Source organism: Littorina saxatilis, linkage group LG14, assembly GCF_037325665.1.
Source record: "Littorina saxatilis isolate snail1 linkage group LG14, US_GU_Lsax_2.0, whole genome shotgun sequence".
Classification (NCBI taxonomy): Eukaryota; Metazoa; Mollusca; class Gastropoda; order Littorinimorpha; family Littorinidae; genus Littorina; species Littorina saxatilis.
This window is the reverse complement of record NC_090258.1, coordinates 44,463,382-44,475,440: the sequence shown is the minus strand read 5'-3', so window position 1 is coordinate 44,475,440 and position 12,059 is coordinate 44,463,382. Positions and strand designations below refer to the sequence as shown.

Genomic DNA, 12,059 nt, shown 5'->3' with positions numbered 1-12,059 from the left:
ACTGTAATGATAAAGATAACATGTGGAGGTTCCACTGTAATGATAAAGATAACATGTGGAGGTTTCACTGTAATGATAAAGATAACATGTGGAGGTTCCACTGTAATGATAAAGATAACATGTGGAGGTTCCACTGTAATGATAAAGATAACATGTGGAGGTTCCACTGTAATGATAGAGATAACATGTGGAGGTTTCACTGTAATGATAAAGATAACATGTGGAGGTTCCACTGTAATGATAAAGATAACATGTGGAGGTTCCACTGTAATGATAAAGATAACATGTGGAGGTTCCACTGTAATGATAGAGATAACATGTGGAGGTTCCACTGTAATGATAGAGATAACATGTGGAGGTTCCACTGTAATGATAAAGTCAAAGATAACATGTCATGTGGTAAATCTTTAAAATGGTTGTACCGGTTTTTTGTCAGAGAGCTAGAGGTGGCCAGAGCCAAGGAGAAAGCCCAGAAGAAGAGCACCCTGCTTCGCTTCAACACAAGGTGAGTTCAACTCTTCACCAGAGAGTCAACAATTATATTCTTTTGATGACTTTATTATCTCATCGCTGGGTAAACCAGGTCCAAGTGGAAAGCTAGCAGTAGCAGCAACACCAGTGGCGCTACCCAGGTGAAATCGGCCACCTGTACTTCTGGCACAATGACGGGTGTTTTACGTGCCGCAGCGTTGATACATGTAATGGTGATCACTAAGTCACCAGACGAGAAATTATGATCTACCAAAATTCTATAGCCTGTATCTGAAGATTACTTTGTTGTACAGTAATTAGAAAGTCGGTATTCATTTAGCTTATTTTATTTTCAGACATTCCAACTTTGGCGAGACGTACATCATGATAAACACTAGACTAGAAAGAACTCATCTACCACAAGTCTATAACCTACACCTGAAGATTACTTTGTTGTACAATAATTTAATCAATTTGCAGACACTCCAACTTTGGCGGAACGTACCAAAAGTCTATAACCTGTAGCTGAAGATTTCTTTGTTGTAGAGTGGTTAGAAAGTCTATAACCTGTAGCTGAAGATTTCTTTGTTGTAGAGTGGTTAGAAAGTCTATAACCTGTAGCTGAAGATTTCTTTGTTGTGGAGTGGTTAGAAAGTCTATAACCTGTAGCTGAAGATTTCTTTGTTGTAGAGTGGTTAGAAAGTCTATAACCTGTAGCTGAAGATTTCTTTGTTGTAGAGTGGTTAGAAAGTCTATAACCTGTAGCTGAAGATTTCTTTGTTGTAGAGTGGTTAGAAAGTCTATAACCTGTAGCTGAAGATTTCTTTGTTGTAGAGTGGTTAGAAAGTCTATAACCTGTAGCTGAAGATTTCTTTGTTGTAGAGTGGTTAGAAAGTCTATAACCTGTAGCTGAAGATTTCTTTGTTGTAGAGTGGTTAGAAAGTCTATAACCTGTAGCTGAAGATTTCTTTGTTGTAGAGTGGTTAGAAAGTCTATAACCTGTAGCTGAAGGTTGTAGAGTGGTTAGAAAGTCTATAACCTGTAGCTGAAGGTTGTAGAGTGGTTAGAAAGTCTATAACCTGTAGCTGAAGGTTGTAGAGTGGTTAGAAAGTCTATAACCTGTAGCTGAAGGTTGTAGAGTGGTTAGAAAGTCTATACTCATTTACTCTTCTCTGTTTGCAGACACTCCAACTTCGGGGGGACATACGTGATGACGAACACCAAGTCTCTGGGCGACAAGGAGCTCATCTACCACAAGTCTGTCCAGGACGCCGACAACTTCACGCTCGACACCAACAAGAAACGACGCAAGCGACCCCGGAACCGAGCGCCAATCAAAGACACCACCGTCATTCGACGCTCAACGCTCAGCATCCGATTGGGGCTCAAAGAGTTCTGCGTACAGTTTCTGGAAAACGCCTACAACCCGCTCATGTATGCTGTCAAGGTGGGAAATTGGAGAACTTTATTATCTCCCTCATGTATGCTGTCAAGGTGGGAAATTGGAGAACTTTATTATCTCCCTCATGTATGCTGTCAAGGTGGGAAATTGGAGAACTTTATTATCTCCCTCATGTATGCTGTCATGGTGGGAAATTGGACAACTTTATTATCTCCCTCAAGCACTTTTGAGCAATTAGTTAAAAGATACCAGAAGTAAGATTTAGTCCTTTTGAAACTATTTACATTAAGGTCTATTTACATTAAGGTCTATCACTGTTAAAAAGAAGGTTCTATAAAGCTCATGTCTTTTCACACTTGTGTCTTCAAATCTTGTTACAAATCTTGATCTTTAAAAAGTTCAAAATCTTGTCCAAGGGGATGTCCAGGTAGAGCAAGTGTAACATCAACACAGACAGCAATACTTGTTATGGTGTTACTCTCCAGTGTGACATCAACACAGACAGCAATACTTGTTATGGTGTTACTCTCCAGTGTAACATCAACATAGACAGCAATACTTGTTAGGGTGTTACTCTCCAGTGTGACATCAACACAGACAGCAATACTTGTTATGGTGTTACTCTCCAGTGTGACATCAACACAGACAGCAATACTTGTTATGGTGTTACTCTCCAGTGTGACATCAACACAGACAGCAATACTTGTTATGGTGTTACTCTCCAGTGTGACATCAACACAGACAGCAATACTTGTTATGGTGTTACTCTCCAGTGTGACATCAACACAGACAGCAATACTTGTTATGGTGTTACTCTCCAGTGTGACATCAACACAGACAGCAATACTTGTTATGGTGTTACTCTCCAGTGTGACATCAACACAGACAGCAATACCGGCACGGTTGGTCAAGTGGTAAAGCTTCCCCCCCGTGATCGGGAGGTCGTGGGTTCGAACCCCGGCCGGGTCATACCTAAGACTTTAAAATTGGCAATCTAGTGGCTGCTCCGCCTGGCGTCTGGCATTATGGGGTTAGTGCTAAGACTGGTTGGTCCGGTGTCAGAATAATGTGACTGGGTGAGACATGAAGCCTGTGCTGCGACTTCTGTCTTGCGTGTGGCGCACGTTATATGTCAAAGCAGCACCGCCCTGATATGGCCCTTCGTGGTCGGCTGGGCGTTAAGCAAACAAACAAACAAACAAAAACTCACAGGTGTGTGCCGTTAATGTTTTTGTTTCTCCTACAGGCAACCTCCGATCACATGCACCACCATGGTGAAAACTTGGTCTCATCCGATCACATGCACCACCATGGTGAAAACTTAGTCTCATCCGATCACATGCACCACCATGGTGAAAACTTAGTCTCATCCGATCACATGCACCACCATGGTGAAAACTTAGTCTCATCCGATCACATGCACCACCATGGTGAAAACTTAGTCTCATCCGATCACATGCACCACCATGGTGAAAACTTAGTCTCATCCGATCACATGCACCACCATGGTGAAAACTTAGTCTCATCCGATCACATGCACCACCATGGTGAAAACTTAGTCTCATCCGATCACATGCACCACCATGGTGAAAACTTAGTCTCATCCGATCACATGCACCACCATGGTGAAAACTTAGTCTCATCCAAAATAATCTTCAGTTTTAAATGTTGCCCTCTCTGTGTCTGCGGCCGACATCAAAAGTTGTGGTGTTCTTGTGTCAGGATAACCTGGTGCGAGAGACGACACAGGACCTGGATGAGACGTACTACCTGTGGTCCATGCAGTTCTTCATGGAGTTCTGTCGGCATCATAGCGGTCATGTCGACTTTGTCAGGTGTGTGTTGTGGGTGTGTGTGTGTGTGTGACGAGACTTGTTACCTGTGGTCCATGCAGTTCTTCATGGAGTTCTGTCGGCATCATAGCGGTCACGTCGACTTTGTTAGGTGTGTGGTGTGTATGTGTGTGTGTGTGCTTGCTTGTGTCAGTGTTGGGTGTGTGTGTTCACATGTCTCTGTCTCTGTAAGGTGTGTGTGTTCACATGTCTCTGTCTCTGTAAGGTGTGTGTGTTCACATGTCTCTGTCTCTGTAAGGTGTGTGTGTTCACATGTCTCTGTCTCTGTAAGGTGTGTGTGTTCACATGTCTCTGTCTCTGTAAGGTGTGTGTGTTCACATGTCTCTGTCTCTGTAAGGTGGGTGTGTTCACATGTCTCTGTCTCTGTAAGGTGTGTGTGTTCACATGTCTCTGTCTCTGTAAGGTGTGTGTGTTCACATGTCTCTGTCTCTGTAAGGTGGGTGTGTTCACATGTCTCTGTCTCTGTAAGGTGTGTGTGTTCACATGTCTCTGTCTCTGTAAGGTGTGTGTGTTCACATGTCTCTGTCTCTGTAAGGTGTGTGTGTTCACATGTCTCTGTCTCTGTAAGGTGTGTGTGTTCACATGTCTCTGTCTCTGTAAGGTGTGTGTGTTCACATGTCTCTGTCTCTGTAAGGTGTGTGTGTTCACATGTCTCTGTCTCTGTAAGGTGTGTGTGTTCACATGTCTCTGTCTCTGTAAGGTGTGTGTGTTCACATGTCTCTGTCTCTGTAAGGTGTGTGTGTTCACATGTCTCTGTCTCTGTAAGGTGTGTGTGTTCACATGTCTCTGTCTCTGTAAGGTGTGTGTGTTCACATGTCTCTGTCTCTGTAAGGTGTGTGTGTTCACATGTCTCTGTCTCTGTAAGGTGTGTGTGTTCACATGTCTCTGTCTCTGTAAGGTGTGTGTGTTCACATGTCTCTGTCTCTGTAAGGTGTGTGTGTTCACATGTCTCTGTCTCTGTAAGGTGTGTGTGTTCACATGTCTCTGTCTCTGTAAGGTGTGTGTGTTCACATGTCTCTGTCTCTGTAAGGTGTGTGTGTTCACATGTCTCTGTCTCTGTAAGGTGTGTGTGTTCACATGTCTCTGTCTCTGTAAGGTGTGTGTGTTCACATGTCTCTGTCTCTGTAAGGTGTGTGTGTTCACATGTCTCTGTCTCTGTAAGGTGTGTGTGTTCACATGTCTCTGTCTCTGTAAGGTGTGTGTGTTCACATGTCTCTGTCTCTGTAAGGTGGGTGTGTTCACATGTCTCTGTCTCTGTAAGGTGGGTGTGTTCACATGTCTCTGTCTCTGTAAGGTGTGTGTGTTCACATGTCTCTGTCTCTGTAAGGTGGGTGTGTTCACATGTCTCTGTCTCTGTAAGGTGGGTGTGTTCACATGTCTCTGTCTCTGTAAGGTGTGTGTGTTCACATGTCTCTGTCTCTGTAAGGTGTGTGTGTTCACATGTCTCTGTCTCTGTAAGGTGTGTGTGTTCACATGTCTCTGTCTCTGTAAGGTGTGTGTGTTCACATGTCTCTGTCTCTGTAAGGTGTGTGTGTTCACATGTCTCTGTCTCTGTAAGGTGTGTGTGTTCACATGTCTCTGTCTCTGTAAGGTGTGTGTGCTTGTGTCAGTGTTGGGTGTGTGTGTTCACATGTCTCTGTCTCTGTAAGGTGTGTGTGCTTGTGTCAGTGTTGGGTGTGTGTGTTCACATGTCTCTGTCTCTGTAAGGTGTGTGTGTTCACATGTCTCTGTCTCTGTAAGGTGTGTGTGTTCACATGTCTCTGTCTCTGTAAGGTGTGTGTGCTTGTGTCAGTGTTGGGTGTGTGTGTGTTCACATGTCTCTGTCTCTGTAAGGTGTGTGTGTTCACATGTCTCTGTCTCTGTAAGGTGTGTGTGTTCACATGTCTCTGTCTCTGTAAGGTGTGTGTGTTCACATGTCTCTGTCTCTGTAAGGTGTGTGTGTTCACATGTCTCTGTCTCTGTAAGGTGTGTGTGTTCACATGTCTCTGTCTCTGTAAGGTGTGTGTGTTCACATGTCTCTGTCTCTGTAAGGTGGGTGTGTTCACATGTCTCTGTCTCTGTAAGGTGTGTGTGTTCACATGTCTCTGTCTCTGTAAGGTGGGTGTGTTCACATGTCTCTGTCTCTGTAAGGTGGGTGTGTTCACATGTCTCTGTCTCTGTAAGGTGTGTGTGTTCACATGTCTCTGTCTCTGTAAGGTGTGTGTGTTCACATGTCTCTGTCTCTGTAAGGTGTGTGTGTTCACATGTCTCTGTCTCTGTAAGGTGTGTGTGTTCACATGTCTCTGTCTCTGTAAGGTGTGTGTGTTCACATGTCTCTGTCTCTGTAAGGTGTGTGTGTTCACATGTCTCTGTCTCTGTAAGGTGTGTGTGCTTGTGTCAGTGTTGGGTGTGTGTGTTCACATGTCTCTGTCTCTGTAAGGTGTGTGTGCTTGTGTCAGTGTTGGGTGTGTGTGTTCACATGTCTCTGTCTCTGTAAGGTGTGTGTGTTCACATGTCTCTGTCTCTGTAAGGTGTGTGTGTTCACATGTCTCTGTCTCTGTAAGGTGTGTGTGCTTGTGTCAGTGTTGGGTGTGTGTGTGTTCACATGTCTCTGTCTCTGTAAGGTGTGTGTGTTCACATGTCTCTGTCTCTGTAAGGTGTGTGTGTTCACATGTCTCTGTCTCTGTAAGGTGTGTGTGTTCACATGTCTCTGTCTCTGTAAGGTGTGTGTGTTCACATGTCTCTGTCTCTGTAAGGTGTGTGTGTTCACATGTCTCTGTCTCTGTAAGGTGTGTGTGTTCACATGTCTCTGTCTCTGTAAGGTGTGTGTGTTCACATGTCTCTGTCTCTGTAAGGTGTGTGTGTTCACATGTCTCTGTCTCTGTAAGGTGTGTGTGTTCACATGTCTCTGTCTCTGTAAGGTGTGTGTGTTCACATGTCTCTGTCTCTGTAAGGTGTGTGTGTTCACATGTCTCTGTCTCTGTAAGGTGTGTGTGTTCACATGTCTCTGTCTCTGTAAGGTGTGTGTGTTCACATGTCTCTGTCTCTGTAAGGTGGGTGTGTTCACATGTCTCTGTCTCTGTAAGGTGTGTGTGTTCACATGTCTCTGTCTCTGTAAGGTGTGTGTGTTCACATGTCGCTGTCTCTGTAAGGTGTGTGTGTTCACATGTCTCTGTCTCTGTAAGGTGTGTGTGTTCACATGTCTCTGTCTCTGTAAGGTGTGTGTGTTCACATGTCTCTGTCTCTGTAAGGTGTGTGTGTTCACATGTCTCTGTCTCTGTAAGGTGTGTGTGTTCACATGTCTCTGTCTCTGTAAGGTGTGTGTGTTCACATGTCTCTGTCTCTGTAAGGTGTGTGTGTTCACATGTCTCTGTCTCTGTAAGGTGTGTGTGTTCACATGTCTCTGTCTCTGTAAGGTGTGTGTGTTCACATGTCTCTGTCTCTGTAAGGTGTGTGTGTTCACATGTCTCTGTCTCTGTAAGGTGTGTGTGTTCACATGTCTCTGTCTCTGTAAGGTGTGTGTGTTCACATGTCTCTGTCTCTGTAAGGTGGGTGTGCTTGTGTCAGGGTCTGTTTACAAGTGATAAATGACTCAAGGTATGCAAAGATTTTGCTTTGATTCTGCTTTGACTGCTGATAGTTCTTTCATGACACAAATTCAAACTTCTGATTTGAGACCATCTCTGGACTCACTGTTTTGTTGTTGTTGTAATATTTTTTGGAAAATCAGCACCGCTTTGTATTAAAGGTCCAGACCATGCTGTTTTAGCGTCAAAAACGCTTCGAATCGTGTTCCTGCGCGACCGAACACTTCCCGATGTTTGCAGTTAGTTAGAAAACCACTTTCTTACCGTCTTCAACAATGTTTGGTTTACTTCGGAATCTTCTAAGGCCGTAATCCGACGAATTTCGTGACCGAAGCGACGGATTTCTTCTCCAAAACGACCCGCCATTGTGCCGCGTGATCTTCGCGAGACTGGCTTATGAATAAATTATCCGTGACGTCACACTGTGTGAAGATGGTTGTTTACCAACATGGCAACAAGCGTAACTGCAGACGAAATTGAACCGTACATGTTCGAACTACCAGTTTCTCTCCTCGAATCAAGCATGAAAGATGAGGAGCGGAGGCCACTTCCAGCAGTAGTGAAAAGACAGTGACGATGAAAATTGCGACTCTGTTTGTCTCAGCGATCAAAGGTAAACACGCCCGCTCTCTGTGCTGAACTTATCGTCTGCTTTCGAGTCTGTGCTATTTTTTTCACTCTCGCCTTGTCAACGCACTCGCGAATAAGTGGGATATTGTTTAAGTGTTCATGCATTGCATGCACGAGTAAAAGAACAACAGCTCATCGCAGTTTTAACTGTTCTTGATTATTTCAGAGACTGGTGTCAGAGTGGCCACTGTACCTGTTGTATTGTGTGGGAGGGGCAGATTTGAGAGAGAGAGGAAGCTAGCCTGAGGTACATTGTAGAATGAAAACTTGCAGGGGAGCAAGAATGCATCACCAGCCACGAAGGTGTACATACAACTTTTTTTGAGGTGCCTATATTTGTTTGATTGTTAAATGTATGTATTTGTTGTTGTTTTTAAAGGCTATCAAGAAAACTGTTGTCATTTAAATTTGTAACACTCAGGCACATATAGTTTCACACACACACAAGATTAACTCACTTGCATGCCCACAGAAGAAGTTTGCTCTTCACATTGTTCTGTTGTTGTTGTTTTTATAATGTAATCATTGTAACATCAACACTCAGTAATAACCAATATTACAACACAATCACTTTTTCATCAGAACTCACTCACATACTACATGTATTAAACCCTGGTTTATGGACACTTGCATTTGTACTTTGCATGGGAAAGCAGCCTGAATTTCAGATGAACTTTAATAAAAGAAGATTTATATGTATGTTGCTCTAGATGCATGTTTTAATAAATAATAATGACATTCAGGAAAGTAAAAGGACTGTTGAAGTTTGCTGTTGTAAAATGTCTGATGATTAGGGTTCTGTTGCACATTTAGTGAATTGACTGTACCAATTGCTGTTATTATTTACACCCAATCAGTGCATCCACATGATATTATGTAGCTTAAATTAAAGAACATGTTTTGATGTGTTCAGAACATACCGACAAGTTGCACACTCACTGACTTTCCGAAAGAACAGGAAAGTTCTTCCTGCCTGTCTGGTCACTGCCATCAGAGACCTCTTTCTGTCACAGAGCTACACAGGCTTCAAATATATGTAAGATAAATAAAAAGTACATTACAACTCTCAACTGCGGGGTGTGTGTGTGTGGGGGGGGGGGGGGGGGGATGTGCATAACCATTGCATACTTAAACTGCAAACAGAAATGTGGAGCTTGCATAACAATTCTTGCTTTGGCAGATTTGGAGATAGGCAGCCTCAGTCTATATAGTTGGTCACCAGTTGGGGCGTCCTGCTTGGTGACAACTTGAGCTTTGTCAACTGGTCTAGCTGTAGCAGTCAAAGTCTGGGCACTGTTGCATTGTAGTCTTGCTGTGTATGCAGAGCTTTGTTGTAGCTGCCATAGGCCAGTGTTGCCATAGACCAGTGTTAGGATCACCACCCCCTCAAACAGCTCCTTCAGTTAACCTGATGCCTGTTTTAGACAGAAAAAAAAGTTACCACAATCAGCAGAACTTTCACTGGAGAATGGGCATAATTCTTTCATACTTTCTTTCTCATAGCTTTTTTTGGTTTTTATAATCTCTTCATTACACTAAATAACATCCATCTTAAGACCTATTTTGAGCCTGAATTTAAGTTGACTAGTAATGATATTAATCATAATGTATTTATTTTTATAATGTACAAACTAGAGTATGTATGTGGATATGTGTGTGATGGTGCTGGTATGGATATGCGTGGTTTGGGTTATGTGTGTACTGATGTGTACATTTTATGTGTTTTGTATGTTTTGCGAGTGCGATTTTATGTGATGTTATTCTGTACACCAGCCAAAACAAAATGTCTGGTATATTAGATAATAAACGCACCTTTAAATTTATTAGCGACTACACCCCGTCACCCTGCAGTCCCCCTCCCCCCCATTACACCCTACACTTTTAACATTGTATAAAAAATCATGTCCCAATATAGGTCCCTAGTTACCTGGGAGGACGTTAAGCTCCATAATCAACATCAACAACGTATTGAATTGAATTGAAAAGCTGGGGTTAGGAGGTCTAACTTCTTGAATTAAAGTGGGTTTTTTCTCAGGTGCATGTAGTTTTTTATTTGCTTGAAATCATGGTGTATTCTGGTTGTAAGAGAAGAGTCAATTTCCTTGTAAGCCTGCAAAATTAAGATTTGTCATTTTTGAAGTACATTTTTGTAAGAGTCCAAAATAGTCCAGGATAAGGAGGAAAAACATAGGGTGGGTCAGGAAATCTGAAACATTGCATAGTTTTGTTTTGCCTATGTAGACACAAAAAGTACTGAGTACTTCCCCCCCCCCCCCCCCCCCCCCCAAGAGAGCATAGCTGTTTTAATTATTTTAATACCACTGTTAGCAAGAGGAGTACTACAGACAGCAATCAAACAGTGGATTTTTTCTGTAGACATTGTTATTTCTGTTTAGGTGTTTCAGTAGTTTTCTATGCGGATAAATCATGCTGCATGATCACTAGAAACAATCCAGCTCTGTAGCATGCAAGTTTTTTAAAGGTTTTTTTCCCATGTTACTCTGAGAGAAAAAAACAACCCACAGAGATAAAGTTGAACTGGCAGTTTGACTGAAGCAGTGGTAATAACACAGAGTGCTCTTCCTACAATCAATTTTTTTTATGTGGATGATGATGTCCATACATGTACAGTTTGGTTGTATTATTTTGCTAGACTATTTGTTTCTGTTAGATATATCTGCTCACATGATTGTTGTTCATAATTTGACATTACATTTACTGCTGATCAAAATGTATTGTTGGAATAGGTCTGCTTAATATTCTGACTGCAGTTTTGTAATAAAATCAAATAACACAGATGTTTTAAGTATCAAAGTGCTTTTCACACACACACACACACACACACACACACACACACACACACACACACACACACACACACACACACACACACACACACACACACACACTCACACACTATGAGTATGACTGCAAACATGAATTTGTACTTGTATTAATTATAATTACTGTATTACAGAACCTGATCTGAAAAAAAGGACAACAGCAAATTATTCATGCAAGCTTGCTGTATTAACGATTTCTTTATCCATTTAATACAACACTGAATTAAAAGATAACAACTATAACAACGTGTGTGTGTTTGTGTGAATGTCTATGTGTATATGGACGGACACTGATTAAACCTGAGACTCATCGATTACCCAGGTGAGTGTAAAAGAGGGAGAGAGAGAGGGAACTTTAAGGTGGGTGCATGGGGACGGGCATGTAGTAACAGATATATGTTTTAATCTGTAATCTTAACACATGTGCTTAAAATTAGGAACAGATGCCATTCCACTACAAATACTGTCAGTCTGACAAAAACGCCCAGTGACACTGAACCCCTATCCCTTACAGAACACATTCAGTATTCATGTACTCACTTCCTTTCGTCTGCGTTTAGTGAAAGCAGATCGTTCTGATGACACTGATTGGTATCCGGTTTCTGACCTCCTGTGAGTGGTCAACAATTGTCGGAACTGGAACTGCGTTAGGCAACAGCTGTTTTGTGTGTGCCAGGTTTTCTTGCCGGCTTAACTGCGTTCGCATTGGAAGAAAGTGTCGCGAAACACAGCACATCGTGTTGGCCGTTTCCAGTTAATCAGTCTTGCTGCAGAAGTTGTAAGCCCATCGGAAAAAGGTGACAACTGATGCCTGAACCCTTTTTCTATACTTCATAGCTATCAGCAGCCGTGCGCATTCCTTCGGCGTGCTGTTGATGCTCGATTTAGGCAAACGCCCACTTGAGCGTAAGCTGTAACTTTCGGTTTCCAAACACAAAGTGACGTCACAGCCGGTTCTCGTCTACTGGCGGCCATTTCGAAGTCTCGTTTAGCAGACGAATTTGGCGGAACGTTTTTAATTAAATCACAATGATTAAGCTACGAATCGGTGAATTTCTTTACATTTTTGGAATCTTTAGGTGCATTTCTCTAACCTTCAGTCATCGGTTAGTGGTTCTAATAACCTTTAAAACAGCGTGGTCTGGTCCTTTAATCCATTTGACCGTACTTATTTCTGTTTTCAGTGAGACCATGTCAGTACCCACGCTGCACTACATATACAACAACTTGCTGCGTTACTACGAGATGATCATGGTGGAAAAGAAAGAAGCCATTGCATGGGGACGGAGGTTGG

At 42.5% G+C, this 12,059-nt stretch overlaps 1 protein-coding gene and 1 long non-coding RNA gene across 2 annotated transcripts in view; both read left to right on the top strand.

Annotated features, from left to right (window-relative positions):
• LOC138947851 (protein timeless homolog) overlaps positions 1 to 12,059 on the top strand; it is a 90,533-nt gene that overhangs the window by 14,203 nt on the left and 64,271 nt on the right. Inside the window, exons 10-13 of the mRNA XM_070319411.1 lie at positions 437 to 505; positions 1,654 to 1,918; positions 3,596 to 3,708; positions 11,950 to 12,054. Coding sequence (XP_070175512.1) covers positions 437 to 505; positions 1,654 to 1,918; positions 3,596 to 3,708; positions 11,950 to 12,054 — 552 coding nt within the window. The remainder of the gene's footprint in view (positions 1 to 436; positions 506 to 1,653; positions 1,919 to 3,595; positions 3,709 to 11,949; positions 12,055 to 12,059) is intronic.
• Positions 7,448 to 10,802, top strand: LOC138947853 (uncharacterized). Its single transcript, XR_011449842.1, has 2 exons — positions 7,448 to 7,905; positions 8,089 to 10,802. It is a non-coding gene; the product is annotated as an uncharacterized lncRNA (long non-coding RNA).